Raw genomic sequence first — 19,236 nt, forward strand, 5'->3', positions numbered from 1 at the left:
CAGGGGTAGAGATGTAAAATTTCTGGAAATTTTGTAGCTCGGAAAACCCCCCGTTTTTTTCCAGTTTTTTTCACGCTAACTCAGCTTAGTGGGAACACTGGTTGGGTCTAAAGACGTGAGAATGGATCACTGCTTGCAGAGCGTTGTTGTGTATTCTGTGACCCTTTCACACCGCTGGGGAACTGCTTCTAAGGACTGAGGGCCGCATAGGTTGCAACACAAGGGGCTATGGCTGGAAGGGGAAGTCCACAGAAATCGACATAACCCCTGCTGTTCACACAAGAGCTGCCATCATTTGGCACAGAGGAGGAACCTAATACGAGCTTTCCCCTGAGTTATTTTTGTTGTCAAGCAACAAAAAGTATGTATGTATTTATTTATTTAACTTTCCACTCGCTATACCGCCCTAACCCCTAAGGGTCTCTGGGCGGTTTACATTTGTAATGGTTCTAAGTAACCCTTCTTCCCTATGTATTGACAATGCAAAAAATTATTTTCCTTTTAATTGAAGAGTTTTATGGAAAAGGTTTAATCTAGGAAGTTTGCAGTGCAGTGTTTTTTATTTATTTGTTTGTTTGTTTATTTATTTATTTATTTATTGTTAACATTTTTACCCCGCCCTCCCTGCGAGCGGGCTCAGGGCAGCTTGCAAGAGGGCACAAGCCCATACATAAAAAACAGACTAAAACAGTAAAACCATTCATAACAACGAAACAAGAATAAAGTGCTCCATACAAACAATATGGTCTCTGAAGAGGGTATCAATCCTTTCATTGGGATGATATTGTCCTGTCGATGGTCCAAGGCCAGTCCAGCGGTATCAGTGCCGTGCAAGATATTGGCAGATCTTCCGGGGACCGCCCCTAACCCCGTTGTTATCTCCACCATTGATGGTGGTGGTAGTGATAACGGCGGCCCCTATATAAAAGTGTTGTTTTGGAGGGCTCAAATTGTTTCTTTTCCAAAGGTAAATAATATGAAATCTGTAACTTTCCTGAAAGTTTTCTTGTTTTTATATTGGTAACATGTTTCTTTGAAAAGGAATGTTAAGAAGTGGGTGATGTGGAAATGGAAATAATGACTTGTATCAAGAAAAGCGAGAAAAGGGATCTATAGTGTACACTTCATTTTATTAAGAAGCTGCTTTCTACTTGTAATGCTTTCTCACGCTAGCATTTTTTAGAGATGGACTGTGTGTGTGAAGTGCCATCAAGACATTTCTGATTTATGGTGACCCTATGAATTAATGACCTCCAAAAAATCCTATTGTTAACAGCCTTGCTCGGGTCTTGCAAGCTGAGGGCTGTGACTTCCTTGATTGAGTCAATCCATCTCATTGACTGTTGGGACTTCATAGTCTCAGCTTTCTGGGATCTTTGGTCTGCTGGAAGAAGCATGTTATGATGTTCCCGTCTTCTTCCCTCCCTTAGAGGCAAGATTTCCCCCCCAGTTTTTCTTTTCCTTCACTGACTGAGCTGCCCTAGTAATATGTTTTCTTCTTTGCTGAAGAACTCTGGCTGTCCCACCCTGTCACTGTACGATAATTTGGCTGTTGGCTCAGCCCAGGAACCTGAGGGAAGGATCAGGAACCTGCTTCAAGTTTTAAATGGCACTCTAGGTGAAATAAAGGTTGAAATTTCTGAGGTAAAACCAGTACATGCCCAGACTTTAGTTCTTATGTTTCAGGTTAATGAGAGTCTCTTAAGCTATTCACAGTTACTTAACATCTTTAAGTTGAGAGGCTTTTGTTTCAGTGTTTTCCTCCAACACTTCAGTACACTTTCTTTGACTTGTTCTCTAACTCTTTTGGTTTCCAGAAGACTGGTACACTCCTTTGTCTCTTGAAACGCCAGTACTTGTCTTGAGTTTTTAACTGACTCTTTCTAACCACACCAGACTAGGGATCTCTGCACTCACTGTTTGAATGGGTAGGGAATTTTCTGCTCTCTAGAAGATCTATCCTCTTTCCTTGGCCTGAATGGGAGTCACCATCTAACTACCCACTCATCCTTGCCAACTTTCCCCAGTTCTCCTGTCTGTTTTAAACTGCTCTCAGCCAAGGCCGAAATCCAAAACTGTCAGTACTCGACTCTTCTCAGCTAGGGCTGAAATCAGACTGTCAGTAAGCCCAGTCAAGACAGAAATCTAACTGAATCTCTCCTCAGCATGCAGCTGTCTCAAGACTTTCTCTGCTCCACTGATGCTAACCAGTCAGGTTCCTTGGAGCAGCCTGTCACTCAAGGCTCTCTGGGTCTGTGAAGAATTAACCCTTCACAGTCCTTTATCTGTTTACACAGCACTTCTAAGCTTTTAAAAAGGTGCAGTCTGTCACACATGTGTTTCCTTATGTCTACTAGAGCTTTTACTAGTTCATGGGAGAATGTGACAATCAGTATTCAGACATCAGTGTTCATGATCTGAGGAAATCAAGTATATCAATCACAATTAAACGTTCTGTCAAGATCTAAATGTGTTGGCCCCTTCATCTCTACACGTGGCAAAAACATTAATTTATTCTCGTAAGCACTCAAAAAGGGACATGACCATAGATTCCTCTCCACTTAGTTTTAACCTAGGTGCAGGCATTTTTACCAGTAAAATATCTGATAAAAGGGTAAACTTTCTTCATACACCAGCACGTTGCACAATTCCTGAAAAGGTATTCAAACCAAGAGTTTGGTTTGTAGATGATGCTTAAGCCATGCACTTTAGAATGGAGGCATCTGTGTCATGTTTAGTTTCTGGATTTTTCTTCATGGAATAATGCAGAGTGAGCTACATGGGGCAAATTTTTCGGGAAGTGATTAGGTCACAAACTATACAACATTAATGTATGTTTGTTCTCTTAATAGCAGATGGCAGAAGAAAGCAGAAACAGGTATGGATTTGTGGTCATTCATATGTTTTCTGGGCAGAAAAGCGGGCACTTGAGAGAAGCTTTGGGCCACAGTTGGGCATTCCTTTGGAGGATGCCGAATTACATTGGATAGGAAAGAGCGGCATGACATGGGATCAGTTAACACCCATCCTCTTGCATACACGGCGACGTCTGTCAGATCCTGATATACTGGTGGTGCATCTAGGAGGAAATGACCTGGGCACAGCAGACAATTTGGATATTATAAACCGAATGAAGAAGGATTTAGGACATCTCAAGCAAATCTTCAAGAATAGCCTTCTGGTCTGGTCCAATATCGTGCCCCGCAAAGTATGGAACCAAGATGTGCCTCATAAGTTGATGGAGAGAAGCAGGCGAAGAGTCAATAGAGAAATCGGCTTCTTTATAAAGGGTATTGGAGGGAGCGTGATCAGACATGATTCACTTGTACCAGAGTCTCCTGGATTGTTTCATCTCGATGGTGTCCTGTTGTCTGAAAGTGGCACAGATGTCTTCAACCTGGATTTACTGAGTGTTTTGGAGACTTTGGTCTGACTGGAGGAAGAATTACGGATGCTGACTTTGTGTTAAATAAGTATCTCTCTAGCAACAGAGATCATTAGAAGACGATTGCAAACAGTGTGGCCAAATGAGTCTGCAGACACTGGGGCTGGCTTGTTAGATTGCTAATACAGTTTGATATCTCTGGCACTGTCCTACGACTATTACAGTAATACATGCACCCCTATATTTCAATGTTGCACACTTTTTTTGTGCTGAATTCAGTTCACTTTCTCAGTTTATTTTGAGATACCGTCAAACAGTTCCTCCCCCCCCGATTTTAATTTCGCCCCTAAAAATACTCAATAACTATAGCGCAGTGATAACCACCTAAACTGATCTCTATAAAGTTGTTTCAGTGCTAACTTTTGCCGTTTAGAACTTTAACAAATATTTAACTTTTGGAATTGGAGGAGGGAGTCAGTTTTGTTAAAAAGTGCGGGCACGGAAGTGCTCATCACTTGACTTTATATAGACACCAGTGTAGGATCCAATGCTCTGTGAGTGTACCTGTAGAACATATTACCACCCACCCTCTTCCTCCTGCAGCCTGCTGCACTCCTATAAATCCTGCACCAGATTGTCAGTGGACCCTTGAGAACAGTGTAGGGGGGGCCTGTAGGTGGTTTGCCATGGGAGAGGGAAATAAACAACAATGTCACATGCACTGACGAGTTCCTTGTATGAGCAGAATATGTTTATTAAGGGAAGTGGACCCACAGTAACAGCGCCTGTCATTTAAAACTGTTTAGTTGTGATGCCATGATGACCGTTTATAGAAAATGTACCGTGGAGGCAACTGGAAAATTAAATAACATTTGAAATCCGCCACTCCGACCCAACAAGCAGTTTCAGGCACAGAAGTTCTAAGGCTAAAGAAGAGGCCCCTGACTCAAAACAGCTTCACACACACACACACAGACACACACACACACACATTTCAATGGAGGAAACACATCCATAAGTGTATTCCTTTTTGTAAGAACGATTCATGTTCTCCAGGAAAGGAACAGAGCAGCCTATATGCAAAAGCTCTTTACGTGCACCGGAGCACGCACAGAGCTACTGACTGGGGAACCTGCCTGTACTTAAACCTTTAACATCTAGATTAACACAAGCTATTAAAGCCACAAACAAGGGAAGTTCTCTTGTATCAATACATTTAAAATAACATTCATATAACAAATACTTGGATATTTGATCTTGTTTTGTGTTTGTGCTTCCTAGGCACTTCCTTTCATTAGAGGGGTTGTGGTTCAGCAAGTGACTGCTGAGGCAGCATTTTTAAAAAATTCAAAAAACATCGGGGGGGGGGGAGGCAGTGAGCTGTATTGTATGTTAAAATACGTGAAGTTGTTCTGCCTGCCCTCACTGTTTGACCGTGTCTCTGTAAAGCAGTCATGCTGCATGTTGCTTTGGCATTACTGTGTCATCTTTTCCTAGAAAATGGCAGAAGTCTGCATCAGTTTGTGTGATCTTATAAACAGTTTTACTATCAATTTGTTTGCTAGGGAAAGTTTAAAGTACAGGGAAGTGTTAGCATGTTTATTTATTTAATTAATTTTTAAAAAAACTGGAGAGAAGGATGCGATTGTTCAAATATCTCTCTGGCATCACTGCTTGATTTAAACTCCTACCATTAAGGTATACGATCCTTACCAAGTGTGCTATCACTTATAGGGGAATATATGTAAAAGAGGTCACACAAGAGCACACCCCTGGGTGTTTTGGCAGTAAATTTCATATAGATCACTTTTATATGGAACAGTGCTCTCTAACATTTCATATATGAGAGAGAGAGAACGGGTTTAAATGGTGTGTGTCATCTCCCCATCTTCTTTGAAGTCAAGGGACTACCTAGAAAAATGTTGTTTAATTCTTCTGCTCGGCTTTTTGGCTGGGAAGTTGGTTCAGTGTGGGCTTGATTTTGTAATGTACTGCAGCAGAAGTAGATCTGTAGATCTTGCCGCAAATACATATCATTACTTCTTAAGATGAAAATCTTGAATACCCTTATTTGTATGTTTGCTGTTTGAATATCCCTGAAAGTTTTCCACCAGGATGAGGAACACTGTATAGCCTTTGAAGGGAAAACCTGGGACTCAGTTCTACACACACACACACACATAAGGGTCCAGTTCTTTCTTATGAAATATAGCAGCACTTAAAAGTGCATTTACCAGACTACATTTTGTACACTGCTTGTAATAGGACCTTTTTAAGTTCCTGTCTTTTCTGTCTTACTGAGGTTGGACAGTTGTTTTGATTAATTAATCTAATTTGTGTAACTTGGTGATTTGTGTGTTGAAAATAAAGTAGTAGTCTTTATTTGTAGGCCGTACATGGTATGTTCATAAACAATTCATATTAAGTAGTGTGATTTACTTTTCTTGGAGGACTTCTTCAGGAAAGATGTCGTTCAGGCTTCTAACTTCACTCTGTTGAAATGACACCACTATTATACATACCTGACATGATTACAGTTTCTGCAGCTGATTTAAACTTTATTAACCGTGCCTTTGAATGAGCTGCAGTCACATGTAATATTAAAGCAAATCTTACTATTGAGAGCAGAGTTTAATGATGCCTACTTATGACAACATGGTTATTGTGGTTGGAGTACGAAGTCACTGAAACAAGTGCAGTGTGCCATGACAAGTTTTTTTTCTGAAAAAGAAGCATCCGTGATCAGTGAAAAGTCTGCGTTGATATTTTTGTTAGCTAAATGTCTTTTCTCTTGCTTGCAATTTAACACCATTTCTTGAATTAGCAAGATGGCATTCTAAAGCAGTAGGTCTTGTTGAACGTTTTCTGTGAACACTTGTATATGACACCATGCACGGTAGCATCTTAACCATCAGATCTCTGGTTTGCAGTTGCCTGATTCTGTGGAGGTAAGTAGTATCCTTATACAGATAGGATTGAATCTCTTTTAAATACCGGGAAGAAAGTAGATGTTAGAGTCCTTTTACTGTGTAAGTATATAGAAAGTCCGGGTTTCAGAGTTCACTATTGTAATATGACAAGTATATGCACGCCGTGCTTGACTGGAAAGTGCTTCGACACAGAACGAGTTATATTCTCTCTCCCCCCCCCCCCCACCCCCAACCTTTTGTAGGTGCTTTTCCAGAATTTTGGAGGGCTACCCCTGCAAGGGGGTAGCTGAAAAGTCCGTGTATGTGAGTAGGACCCCAGCCGTGGACTTCAGGTCTCTTAATGAAAATGCCTCAGTGGTCTAAGTTGTATGGCCTTCATGTAAATATTCTCACTTGCTGTCAGATCTTTTACTTGTTTGGCAGATGCCTTCTTGAAACTGTTAACCCGATTTCATGGAATTACGTAAAAGCAAACTGTTAATACAGCCATATAGCGTTTAGCCGCATTCTGTTAGACTTTAGAAGGCCGGGACCAAAAGTCGATTGGCATAGTTGGAAGTCAGCAAACTTGCCGAGCCTTTGGGTCTGCTCAGTGCTCGGGCTCTTTTTGTAGCAGGTACTCATTTGCATATTAAGCGACACACGCCTAATGTAGCCAATCCTCCAAGAGCTTACAGTAGCTCCTGTAAGAAGAGCTCTGTAAGCTCTTGGAGGATTGGCTACATTAGGGGGTGTGGCCTAATATGCAAAGGAGTTCCTGCTACAAAAAGAGCCCTGCCGGGGTACAAGTTCCCGGTTGGGAGAGAAAACAGGGTATAAATACAAATGCCGTGCCTTCAGCAAAAGCCTAAAAAGTAATTGTGTCATTCTAGGAGTAGATAAAAGTATATGTATTTTGAAAATGAAAGCAGTAATATTCCTGTAGTGGATGAGCATTGTGGTCCCTTGAGTTGTCCTTCTGTTCACACAAAACAGTGGATGAGAGATCTGTGCCGAGTCCCCCTCCTCACTGCAGCCTTTCCCTGCTGCATGACTTCCTGTTCTAGAGGGTCTCTTCACCCTCCCCAGTGGCATTTTGAGGGGTGCAGGATTAGGGGGGAACTGATGGGGGGAAATGGCCAAATTTGATGTACGTCTGGATCTCTCCACTGCAGAATAGCGTTCTTTCAGCCATGATGGTGATTGAAATCCACCTGAGGAGCCAGTTTAGATCTAATAACCTTTCACAAATGCATCTGACCTTAAATTGAATTTCCTGCTCAGACTAATTTGATAGGAATATAGCAATTCAACCTATTTTCAGGGTAAAACTGCCACCCACCGATTGTTACACGTTGTTTCTTCAACTACCAGGTTTAGTTTTGGCTGGTCCTGCTAATCTGTAGTACTGTATGGCCAGTATCATAAGGTCACCTGAAACTAGACCCTGTATGGCAAAGGTTAAATGTCTGCATGTTCCCTGGGATAAATGGCTGTGTGCCATAAACTCCTCTCCGAGGGTGGCTAATTATGGGCATGACAGAAAAAGTTAAGGGGCTCATGCTCTTTAAGGAACTCTCCAAATCATTAGAATGTCCCCTTCGTGGATACATATGCTTCCTTCTGGCTTGTTCTCTACATTTTAAGACCTTACATTTGAACGTGGTCTCTTTTTTTCTGGGTTTGTGTTCTTTATTTAACTAAAACATGGGCAGCAACTTCATAAGTAAGCGTTTTGGAGAAAGAATTTCTGGTTGGTTCTGTGATATGAATGTATAGGGCATGCTACATTTACTTTATATACATACATAGAGGGAGAGACATGGAGAAGAAAAAGGTACCCAGCTGTGGGCTCAGTGCTTGTTACACATGGTTTGGTTTTGTGCAGGTTTTCTTAGACGCATGCTCTAGGTCAGTGATGGCAAACCTTTTAGAGACCGAGTGCCCAAACTGCAACCCAAAACCCACTTATTTATCGCAAAGTGCCAACACGGCAATTTAACCTGAATACTGAGGTTTTAGTTTAGAAAAAACAACCCATACATTAACATAAGACAAACAAAGTAAGGAAAGCAATCCCAAATGCTTTCATTTACTTAAAATTATTTGGCAGAGAATTCCACACTTTAATGGCGGTCTGGGCCTGGCAGGGGGCGATGGCACGCGTGCCCACTGAGAGGGCTCTGAGTGCCGCCTCTGGCACGCGTGCCATAGGTTTGCCACCACTGCTCTAGGTTAAGGATATAGCTAGTCTGAGCAATTTCCCTTTTTTAGCACCTGGCACAGCTTGCTTGGGTCGTGCGGGTCTGCTTGATGTCTACCTGTAGACCATTCATTAGGCTTCTCTGGTAGGTCTGTCTCTGGTCATGATGCATTGTAGTGTAGGTGTTATGAGTAAAATGTCTTGAGTGAAGTACAAATTCTGTGACAGTAGAAACAAATCCTTATTTTTCCGTATCACTTGTTCTTCATCCTACACCATACTGTGCTGAAATACGATGCCTTATTGGGAGGGTGGGGTGGAGGTTAGAGGGGATACAAAACTATTTTTTCTGGGATAGTGGAAGCTTGCCAAAATTGTATTGTCGAGTTCTTTACTGCCTGTTTGGTCAATTAATAGGACTGACCCTGGCTGAACAGTCAAACCCAACACTGCATTGTGAAGTTATATCTGCTTGGTAAAGAAATGAGAGACTGCGTGGGAAACCCCTGATCTTGGAAAGGGTTTAGCAAGAGTGTATAATTATCTTCATGGAGCTGCGGTGGTTCAAGTGCTTAAGACGCTGAACTGCAGGCTGTGGAAGGTCGGTAGTTCAGCAGTTCGAGACCTGGGTGTCACATGACGGAGTGAGCTCCCGTCTCTAGTTCCAGCTCCTGCCAACCTAGCAGTTCGAAAGCAAGAAATTGCAAGTAGATAAATAGGTACTGCTTCGGTGGGAAGGCAACAGCGTTCCGTGCGCTTTGATGTTTAGTCATGCCGGCCACATGACCACGGAAACGTCTTCGGACAGCACTGGCTCTTTGGCTTTGAAACGGAGATGAGCACCGCAACCCTAGAGTCGGATGCGACTGGCTTTCGAGCAAGGGAACCTTTACTTATAATTATCTTCATGCTCTCCTTACTGTGGAATGTGACTTGTCAATATAACAGTGGAAAATGAAACACTGTATGGAAAGTGTAGGGAGAGGATATTTTATTTTAGAACATGGCATTCGCTTTGGGTATTGAAAGTGTGATCCCTCTAATTGACATTGCTTCACGGAGAATGCTGTTCTGTACAGTTGTCTTAAGGTGCATGAAAATGCTGTTTTGGGGAAACGACACACAAGACTTGTATCCTCTGCACTCTCACAACATGACACTTCAATGCCTCTAAAGTGTTTGTCCTGAAATGAGTTGGTTTATAGTTTGCCTGAGGCAACTCTAGCTCTAATGATTTTGGTTCCTCTGTTTTGTATCTTGCCTTTGGGGATTTCTTGAGGTAGTCGGTAGGAAACAACCCCTTGTCTTGTACCGTGTTTTCCCGAAAATAAGACACTGTCTTATATTTATTTTTTCTCAAGAAGACACACTAGGGCTTATACCACAAATGTATAGAAATCCTGCTAGGGCTTATTTTTTGGGTAGGTCTTATTTTCGGGAAAACAGGGTAGTTACAGTATTTGAATAAGGCATTTCAATTCCTAATTTTTTTTCCATATTGAATGGGAAGGGTGAATGTTCTCTAAACGTTTCAGAGTTATACATTTCTGTATGGTAGTGTTTTTGGTCTAGACATGTGGATTCCAGTCCTTGCCTTTGTTTTCTTGTACTTTAATTTTGGAGTGTACAGGAATTTGTTGAAACCAGTTTTGATGTCTCCATTTGAGTTGGCTTTATAAATTGTACGCACCTAGTGTTATGTTTCAACCCAGAATTTCTTCACAGCGCATTTTTATTCAGAAGACTACAAGTACTTAAAACTGTGGTGTGAAAATGTTTACTAAACATTATTAAATGTATAGGAGTATTTCTAGGAAGTATTGGCATGGAGCTCTTTTTAAGCCTGTTAAGAGGAGGTCCTCCATCCCATGAGAAGAGATGCGTTATAATGTGTTCAATTGAATGTACTTGTAATATATTGGAAAAGGTAAAATATTGATCAATTTAGCTAAGCCTTTTAAATAAAAACTGCTTTTTTAAAAAAACAGTGAAATCAAGCCATTTAAATGTTTAAAGTCAACCGTGTACAGAATACCATAGGTGCATTAATGTGTTCATAAAAGTTTTGGTTTGTTATGCAGAAGAAGTTCTTTGTCTGGCACTGTTTTCATTGTTCTTTATACATGCCAAGCTATGCATTCTGAAGAGAAGAATAGAGAGACTTTAGGAAGCAATGATCCGCACAGAAGAAGCTTCTTAGTACTGAAAACTTTTAACTGGACATAACCCAAGACTCAAGAAGGAAGAACGGAAGCAAGAGTGAGCAAGAATACCTTGGCGAACCCAGAGTACCACAATTAAGACTTTGAAATGCACCGAAAAGGACCTAGAAATAGAGCAATTCAACCTTCATTGCCTCTGTCGTGAAGTTAAGAAGCTTATACCTATTTTCATTGTGATTCATCCATGCTTAGGAAGAAAAAAAATGAAAAGATGAAGAAACGTTGAAAATGAATATAGAATAATAAGACTACGTCAAGTGTAGTGCCAAGTTTTGGAGTAGGAAACTGGGATCAGAGATGAAGTGGTTCAGGCTTGGAGAACTTACCAGAGTGAACAAAGAAGGTCCGTGTACAGCAGACCCACAAACTACAATATGAAAAGACAGTTTCAGTAGTTCTCTTCCTTTTGCTGGGTGGACACTTACAGATGCTTACAAGTATGGACACTGGGGATCAGCTGGTCACAAAAACAACGGAATGCACCACATCATCGGGACTTCTACAAACTGGATGTTGTTTGTGGCACCAGGAACACCTTAAAGTGAATACTAACAAATGAACTGATAATTATGAAAAGACTATAATTAAGAAGAATTTTAATATTGGACATGTGGATGGCGACAGACTACATATGAAACCTGTGATGCACTTTGAGTTGGTGTGTTAAGGTAAAATATGATTTTTATACTAGAGTGCTGTTGCTAATTCTGGTTAGTTTTGACATTATTGTATTGTGTGTAATGTCCACAGTATTTTACATTATCGCTGAAAATATATTTCTAGCTTACTAATGGTAATAGTTGAGGTGGAGTTTGTTAAGCTTCAAGTCCCAAGCATAAAGGGTATCCCTAAGGCAATATTGTATGAGTGGAGACAGTGGAAAAATTGTAGATTGGAATGTGTAGTATGAGCTTGTAGGTAGTTGTTACAGGGCAGGGATTTGATGAGGAAAATATCTGTTTGTGCGACAAACATTTGGAGTTATATGTCAAATGGTAATAAACGACGTGTAGTTTTTTTTTACATAACATTTATTTTGCAAGAGCAAAAGAAACACTTGTTATCAAAAATAAAGCGGCATTGAATGGTGTGTGGCATGTAGCTCTGTTGAAGTTCCTCCTCTTCAGTTCCTCAAAACAGACTAAAGCTATTTGTTGGAAACAGATTCTGTGTTTTCATAATAAAATTTTGAATTTTGGGGGGGTGTAGTCATTTACATTTCAGTAATCCAAGGCAGACAGAATGGCAGTGAATTTTTAACTAGACATTAAGGTGGGCAAACCTGCATTTAAGGTCTGATGTTTTGCCATAATAGTTAAACTAACAAGTGCCATGAAAGATCCATTGGCACTATTTGCTGTATTTACAAAAAAAAAAGTTAGCAAATTATTTGATTTCAAGGCTTCAGGTGCACCTTCTGATAAGATGAACGAGTTCTTATTTAAATTGGAAAGGTGCAATTCCTATCCAGTTTGGAAGCTCATGGATACACCGTTTTAAAAGCAACTTACATGGCTATAATGTTCTACTTTTATTCTGAAAAGCCTTTGCAGACAATCCTGATCCGCAGATCTGCTTGTGGGATAACTTCTCTGAATGACTTCTCTTCTGCAGGTCCCAGCAGAGATGGCACAATTGGTGAAGACACTATTCGAGCTTCACTGATTTCGGCTGTCAGTGATAAGTTGAGATGGCGAATGAAAGAAGAAATGGACCGTGCTCAGGCAGAACTCAATGCCTTGAAGCGCACAGAAGAAGACCTGAAAAAGGGTCACCAAAAGCTTGAAGAGATGGTAACTCGCCTTGACCAGGAAGTGGTAAGCAGAATGAGTGCCTTGCCAAGCATGTTTATCCTTTATATATAAAAAAAGAGCTATCAAATGTTGGGCACATGATGTCCTACTTCTTGTCTGATACAACTTTTGTAGAGCTGTGACTGAAACTTTTTCTTTCCTTGTAGTAACTCCTGCTACCATTCCACTCAAGCACTGGACAATTGCAAGGATTGGAGGCTCTCCATCCTTTTATTTGTTTCTTACGTATGCTTATAAAAATCTTACTCCTAGGGAGTTGGAAGACCCTCAGGGTTAGCCCGGAGGGCAGTGGGAATGGGGAATTGGTGAAAATCTTGCACAAGCAAAATTGGGCATAGGATCTGTCCCAGTAGGATTTTTTTTAAAGGCGGTGAAGACTTATGAAGGTGTTTGGGGCCAGTTATGTAAAATGTCCTTTTGCTCCCACCGCTTCTCTTAAATGTTCTGCAGTGGCCATAATGGAAATGTGCTTGAATCCTAGAAACCACAGTCAGGTAGCGCCAGATGTTTTGTCCTTTCCCTCACAGTCCTTCACATACAACCAATGTTCCCTCTAAGCTGTGGAGTCTTGTGAGCAAAAATTCTACTTTGTGAGCTACCGGCATTAAAGTTGTGAGCCAGTGATTTGGCTCCTGCATAAATTAGTTTGCTCTGGAGCCCTCCTTCCTGAGCGAAGACAAAAAAGTGTGAGCCGGAGGCAAAAAAACAGTGACCTAGCTCACACTAACTCAGCTTAGAAGGAACACTGCATACAACAGTGGACCATTTGTGTGCATCATGCATGGCTGTGAATGTGAAGAGTGGGATTTTGTGGACCAGGCACAGTGCCATCACCACAGTTTGTCCTGTATTTCTTTACAAAGTCAGTAAAAGATGAGGATACATGAATTTTTTGGGGGGGGGCGGGGGATGTTGATGCAAGATCAGTGAGATAGAAGTTAGAAAGGCTCACTAAAAAGGAAGCTGCAATAATGAATAATGAAGTCCCAGATAATTCCCAGATAGATCATGAGGAGAAAAAGAAGCATGCAACTGAAGACACATCAACTGAATCCCTCCGGGTGCCGTTAGGTAGTCCCGCCCCTAATACGATATATATATGTGCCCATAGATAGGGATAATACAAACTATGTAAGCCGCTCAGAGACCCATGGGAGGGGTTCGAGCGGGGTAGAAGTTGAAGGTAAATAAATAAAAATATGGGTGATGAGATGAATGGTCATTCAGTACTTACGTTGGAAGATTTTGGAAGATACAAAAGGGGATGGAATTGGCAGCTAGAATAGGAAGTCACCTGAAGGAGGTTATATTTCTAGCTGAGAGATACTGGAAAACATCTTAGTCTGACTGAGCTGGCATAAGGGCACCTTTGCTGGATCTGGCTAATGGTCCACATAGTGTAGACAGGGGTGGGAAATGGTCAGTAAAATCGGTAAAAGTCAGTTTTTTCATCCTGGTCAGTAATTTGTCAGTTTTTTTAAAAAAAATTGGTCAGTAAAGCCAGAATTTCTTTGATTTTTGTGACTGCAGTTTGTGTTTTTCTGTTTTCATTACTGCATTTTTGGGGAAACAAGGTGACTTCCCAGTGAGAAGGCAGACTGTTTTCCATTCAGTTATGAAGTACTTTAAGGACTTTGTTCCTAAGTGTAAAAATGATTTGGTGAAATCTTCCACAAGTTATAGAAACATAATTAACCTCTTAAAACATGAGACAATGAAAGTAGAGGTGATGGATATTGTGGGATTCAACATGGCACAGCTCAGTTTGGTGTAGTGGCTAAGTGCGCGGACTCTAATCTGGGAGAACCAGGTTTGATTCCCTACTCCTCCACTTGCACCTGGCTGGATGATCTTGGGCAAGCTGTAGTTCTGACAAGAGCTGTCCTTGAAAAAGAGCAGTTTCTGTCAGAGCTCTCTCAGCCGCGCCTACCTCACAGGGTGTCTGTTGTGGGGAGGGGAAGGGAAAGGAGTTTGTAAGCCGCTCTGAGACTCCGAGTGAAGGGTGGGATATAAATCCAATCTCTTCTTCTTCTTCTTCTTCATGCTAGAAAGAGTTGAGAAAGCAATGGAAGAAGAGGCCAAGGGGAAGAAATGCTTGTGGGTGCAGTGCAGAAAACTGTTGAGAAATGAAAGAATTCGTGAATAACTTTATTTATTTATTTATTTATTCATTCAATTTATACCCTCCCCTCCCCGCCGGAACGGGCTCAGGGCGGCTTACAAAGAGATTAAACATATAGGTAACAAATTATATACGATCTTAAAACAAATAATAAAACTCTGCATTATCATAAAGTGCTAGTAAGTGATCAGGTACTAATAAGAATTCTTACAGAAGGCAGAACCAATACTAGTGTTGTAATCAGATGATCTGTACTGTTGGTTGGCTCATCTTGGTCTCTATATTTAGGCCAACAGCACAGGCTGTTGGTGGTAAGCCAAGGACCAGGGCACTGTCACTTCTGTTATTTGATGTTATTTGGTGCAGCTCCTTAGTCAAAGGCCTGGTGGAAGAGCTCCATCTTGCAGGCCCTGCAGAAATGTAAAAGGGCCCTGATCTCTTCTGGGAGCTCATTCCACCAGTACGGAGCTACCGCTGAGAAGGCCCTGGCCCTTGTTGTGGCCAGCCTGGCATCTTTAGGACCTGGGAGGTCAATCGATTTTGTGACCCTGAGCGCAGTGCTCTCTGGGGAGCATGTGGGGAAAGGCGTTATCTCAGGTATGTGGGCCCCTGACCATAAAGGTCTTTAAAGGTACCAGCACCTTGAAGCAAATTCAGTATGCTATCGGCAGCCAGTGCAGTGCTTTCAGCACAGGCTGGATGTTGTCCGGCATAGAGAGGCCCATCAGAAGCCTGGCTGCAGCATTTTGCACTAGGTGTAGCTTCTGGATTTGGCTCAAGGGCAGCCCCATGTAGAGAGCATTACAGTAGTCCAATCTCGAGGTGACCATCGCATGGATCACTGTCGCCAAGTTGTTGCCTTCAAGGAAGAGAACCAACTGCCTAATCAGCCTGAGGTGGTAGAAAGGCTCTAGAATGGAAGTGTCATCCAAAAAGCTCTGTAGCTGAATTGCCACGGCCAGCTTTAATTAGCCATGATGGGCACGGGTTAAGGCAGCACGTGGTAGGGTGTACAGTTAAGAGCAGTTTGTCAACTTCTTCCAGGCTGAGCGAACTGAAATAATCCATAACCTGACTAGAAGATGTGCATGAAGCCTCAAGTTCACTCAACTGTGGTGGGGAGATCACGGCAGAGTGGCAGGACTTTATCTGCAAAGTAGCTCTCAAAGGCCTCACAGCCAGTGTCCAATTCCCTAATATTTGGTCTGCCTTGTGGCAGAACAGTCATAGACCGAATTATTCTAAATAATTGGGCTGGGCATGAGCTCGCATGATAGTCTGACTGCCATCTCATAGGAGCTCATAAATGTTTTATAACAGGCATGTCCAACTTCGAACAGGTAGTGATCTGTTTTTTCCAGCCAAAAGTGCCGGTGATCTACCACCATGAAAATAAAGTTTCAAATTAGTTTCAAATTAGATTTTAACCCACTAAAGTTGGGTTTCACCACCCCGCCCCTCATTTATAATGCACCTTCTGTCATTTACTGGTAAGCAAAATAAGCCAAAACAAAACAGAGAGACGAAGATCCAGAAAGAACTGCAAACCAGGAGACCAAGTGGGGCTGGTGATCTACTTCTGACCCTTCCGCGATCTACTGGTAGATCGCGATCTACCTGTTGGACATACCTGTTTTATAAGATATTCTTTTGGCTTCATCACTGCTGTCTCTCTAGCCATCTTAGCCTTCACTTCATCAGCCGCAACTCCTGGGTAAACCAAGGAGCCAGCCTAGAGTGAGGGCGCAGAGGGCGTCGGGAAGCGATCTCATTGATGGCTGCCAAGAGTCAGCTGTGCCAATCCTCCACAAGCTCATCTAACAAGCCGCCAGAGGGCATTGGATCTCGCAGGGCCATTTGAAGCCACATAGGGTCTATTTGGATCCATGGGCAAGCTGAAAACTGCTTGCCGCCCAAACAGGGTTGGGGTGAAACATTCAGATGGGCCTTCAGGGCATGATGGTCCGACCATGACATGATGGTCCAACCCGATCCACTGTGACCCTTGCCACGAAGATCAGATCGAGCGTGTGTCCAGCCTGGTGAGTGGGAGTCATTACATATTGGGAGAGTCCCAGCGCCACCACGGATGACACTAGGTCCATCACCTGAGTGGAGGCCACATCATCCGCATGGACATTGAAATCACGCAGGACAATCGGTCTAGGGTGTTCCAATGCCTAGCCCGACACAGCCTCCACCAGGGATGGCAAGGTTGCTGGCTGGTTCTTTTTTCATTAAAACACCAAAGATAAAGTACAAGCACAGACAAGTCTTACCTTACAGTAATTATGTTTTGTTGTCATAATTATTACTTTATGTTTGGTTTTTAATATGCTTTTGCTGTTTTGCTATTTTATTATCTGCAGTATGTGATTATTTTTAAAAGGGAATCTTTTTTTGCCTTAAAGTTTGTACAATAATGAAAACATTGTCCTCTATTCTTGAAAAAAAAATCAATAAAAAGGTGTTCAAGCCTTTTATCTGGGTCACATCTAACTATGGGGCTGGCTATGGGGATGGTGGAGGCCAGATAATAATAATTTTTAATGAAGTCCTAGTTTTACATTTAAAACGCTAGCTTATCAGTAGACTGGCATTAAATTGTTCAGTAATTTGTCAGTTTTTTGTCAGTATTTGGTCAGGTTTTTTTGGAATTTTGGTCAGTAAAATCAGTATATTGGAATCTCTGACTAGTTTCCATCCCTGTGTAGAGCTTACTACTTTCCAATAGTGGCCAACTAGTTGAAAGTTACACTTCTCAATTTTATAGTGAAGATCTTAGAAGAAGGCATACAACAGTTTCAAATTTTTGAACATGTTGTTAGAGTGAGACCCACTTCCTTGGATTTGACAATAAAGAGATTATCAGCCATATTAGGAAGAATTATCCTAGAAGAATAGAGCAAAGACAAAGGAAATCTGAGGGATAAACATTCAAGCATTAAGACATTCAGTTTGGGAGATGGAGATGATCTTTAAAGGAAGAGTGGTCCCGAGAGGGTTTGAACACAAAAGAGGAGAGCGGGAGATTTTGAAAGTGAGATTTGAAGGACATCTCTTTAAAATAATGTCTGTGTTTCAAAATACAGGTAACTTTCCTATGTTGTTTATGTAATGATATACAATGGTATAATTTTTAGACTGAAGTCGACAAGAACATTGACCTTCTGAAGAAGAAAGATGAAGAGCTGAGTTCTGCCCTGGAAAAAATGGAAAGCCAGTCCGAAAACAATGACATCGATGAAGTTATTGTTCCGATGGCACCTCTCTATAAGCAGATCTTGAACTTGTATGCTGAGGAAAATGCCATTGAAGACACCATCTTTTACCTGGGTGAAGCACTGAGACGTGGAGTTATTGATCTTGATATCTTTCTAAAGGTAAGTGTAGAATAGTCTGTCTGTCTGTAAACTGATGGTGGTTCTTCCTGGTTTTTGTTGGAAGCAGTCACTCTCCATTGTTTGTATGCATTTGGAGAAAGGAAGCATTGCTTTAGTGTTCTTTTATATATCCATTTGAATTTTATGTAGGTATTATGTATTTTATATTCTTCTTCTTGGGAATGTTCTAAATTGGCTGATCGCTTGACTGTATTAATAAACTTGACTTGGCATTGCAGGGAGGGCGGGGTATAAATATAATAAATAAATAAATTCTCTCACATCAAATTGAACTTTGTTGGTCTTGGAGGTGCCACTGGACTCCGACTTAGTTCTCACGTCTGTTAACTCTGTTATTATCCGTATGCTAATTTGCTGCCCTTCACAGGTCCAGTCTCAGCTTATACTTATCACCCAGTTACTTGTGCATTATTGGCTCTCGCCCTTCTTGGCAACTAACACGCACACACACACGCACACACACCCCCCACTCTCTACCTATATGTAAGACTTGAGAAAAACAGTTTCAGTGTATCTGAAGGGGTGTGCATGCACACGAAGGCTTATAGCCAGAATTAAACTTTTTTGGTCTTAAAGGTTCCGCTGGACTCCAACTTTGTTCTGTTGCTTCAGGCCAACACGGCTACCCAACCTGAATCTATTATAAACACAACTTTATTTTAGGGCCTTACCCACAGTGAACACCAGGAAGGGGCCAACTTATGCATGAGCAAAACCTTGCTCTCCTGTTTGTGTCCCACTTCCTGCTGGTCTTCCCATTTTCTTCCTGTCACCTGCTCCCTTTCTGCCCCTCAGCCCACAGACAATACCTGCTAAGGTGTGCAGGTGTTTTTTTAACAGGTATTTTTCGATTTGTGTGTATTGGACCTAAAAAATTTTAGGGAGTCCAAAAAAAATCCCAATACTGGTACGCAGGGGTCATTTCGTAGAAAAAGAGGTGCAGGAGCTTATTAGCATAACTCATTAGCATAGATTATTTGCATATGCCTCGTCCCCCTGACATCACCGGACGTGTGTCAGAAGGCTAGATACATACCTTGTATTGGCTCATCCCTACTCTTATGTAGGGATGCTTGAACAGATGCCAGTTTGGTTGCCATCCTGTTCACCAACTGCAAACAAGGAGCTGGTTTTTCATTGATAGGTTTGTCTGTTCACAGCTGTTCAGTGGGTTGCT

At 41.7% G+C, this 19,236-nt stretch overlaps 1 protein-coding gene across 1 annotated transcript in view; it reads left to right on the top strand.

Moving 5' to 3' along the window:
- Positions 1–19,236, top strand: part of TSG101 (tumor susceptibility 101) — a 48,843-nt gene that overhangs the window by 24,391 nt on the left and 5,216 nt on the right. Inside the window, exons 8-9 of the mRNA XM_015417292.1 lie at positions 12,334–12,536; positions 17,799–18,038. Of these exons, the coding sequence (XP_015272778.1) occupies positions 12,334–12,536; positions 17,799–18,038 (443 nt within the window). The remainder of the gene's footprint in view (positions 1–12,333; positions 12,537–17,798; positions 18,039–19,236) is intronic.

The sequence above is a fragment of the Gekko japonicus genome, unplaced genomic scaffold (genome assembly GCF_001447785.1).
Source record: "Gekko japonicus isolate JY-2015 unplaced genomic scaffold, Gekko_japonicus_V1.1 scaffold1827, whole genome shotgun sequence".
Lineage (NCBI taxonomy): Eukaryota > Metazoa > Chordata > Lepidosauria > Squamata > Gekkonidae > Gekko > Gekko japonicus.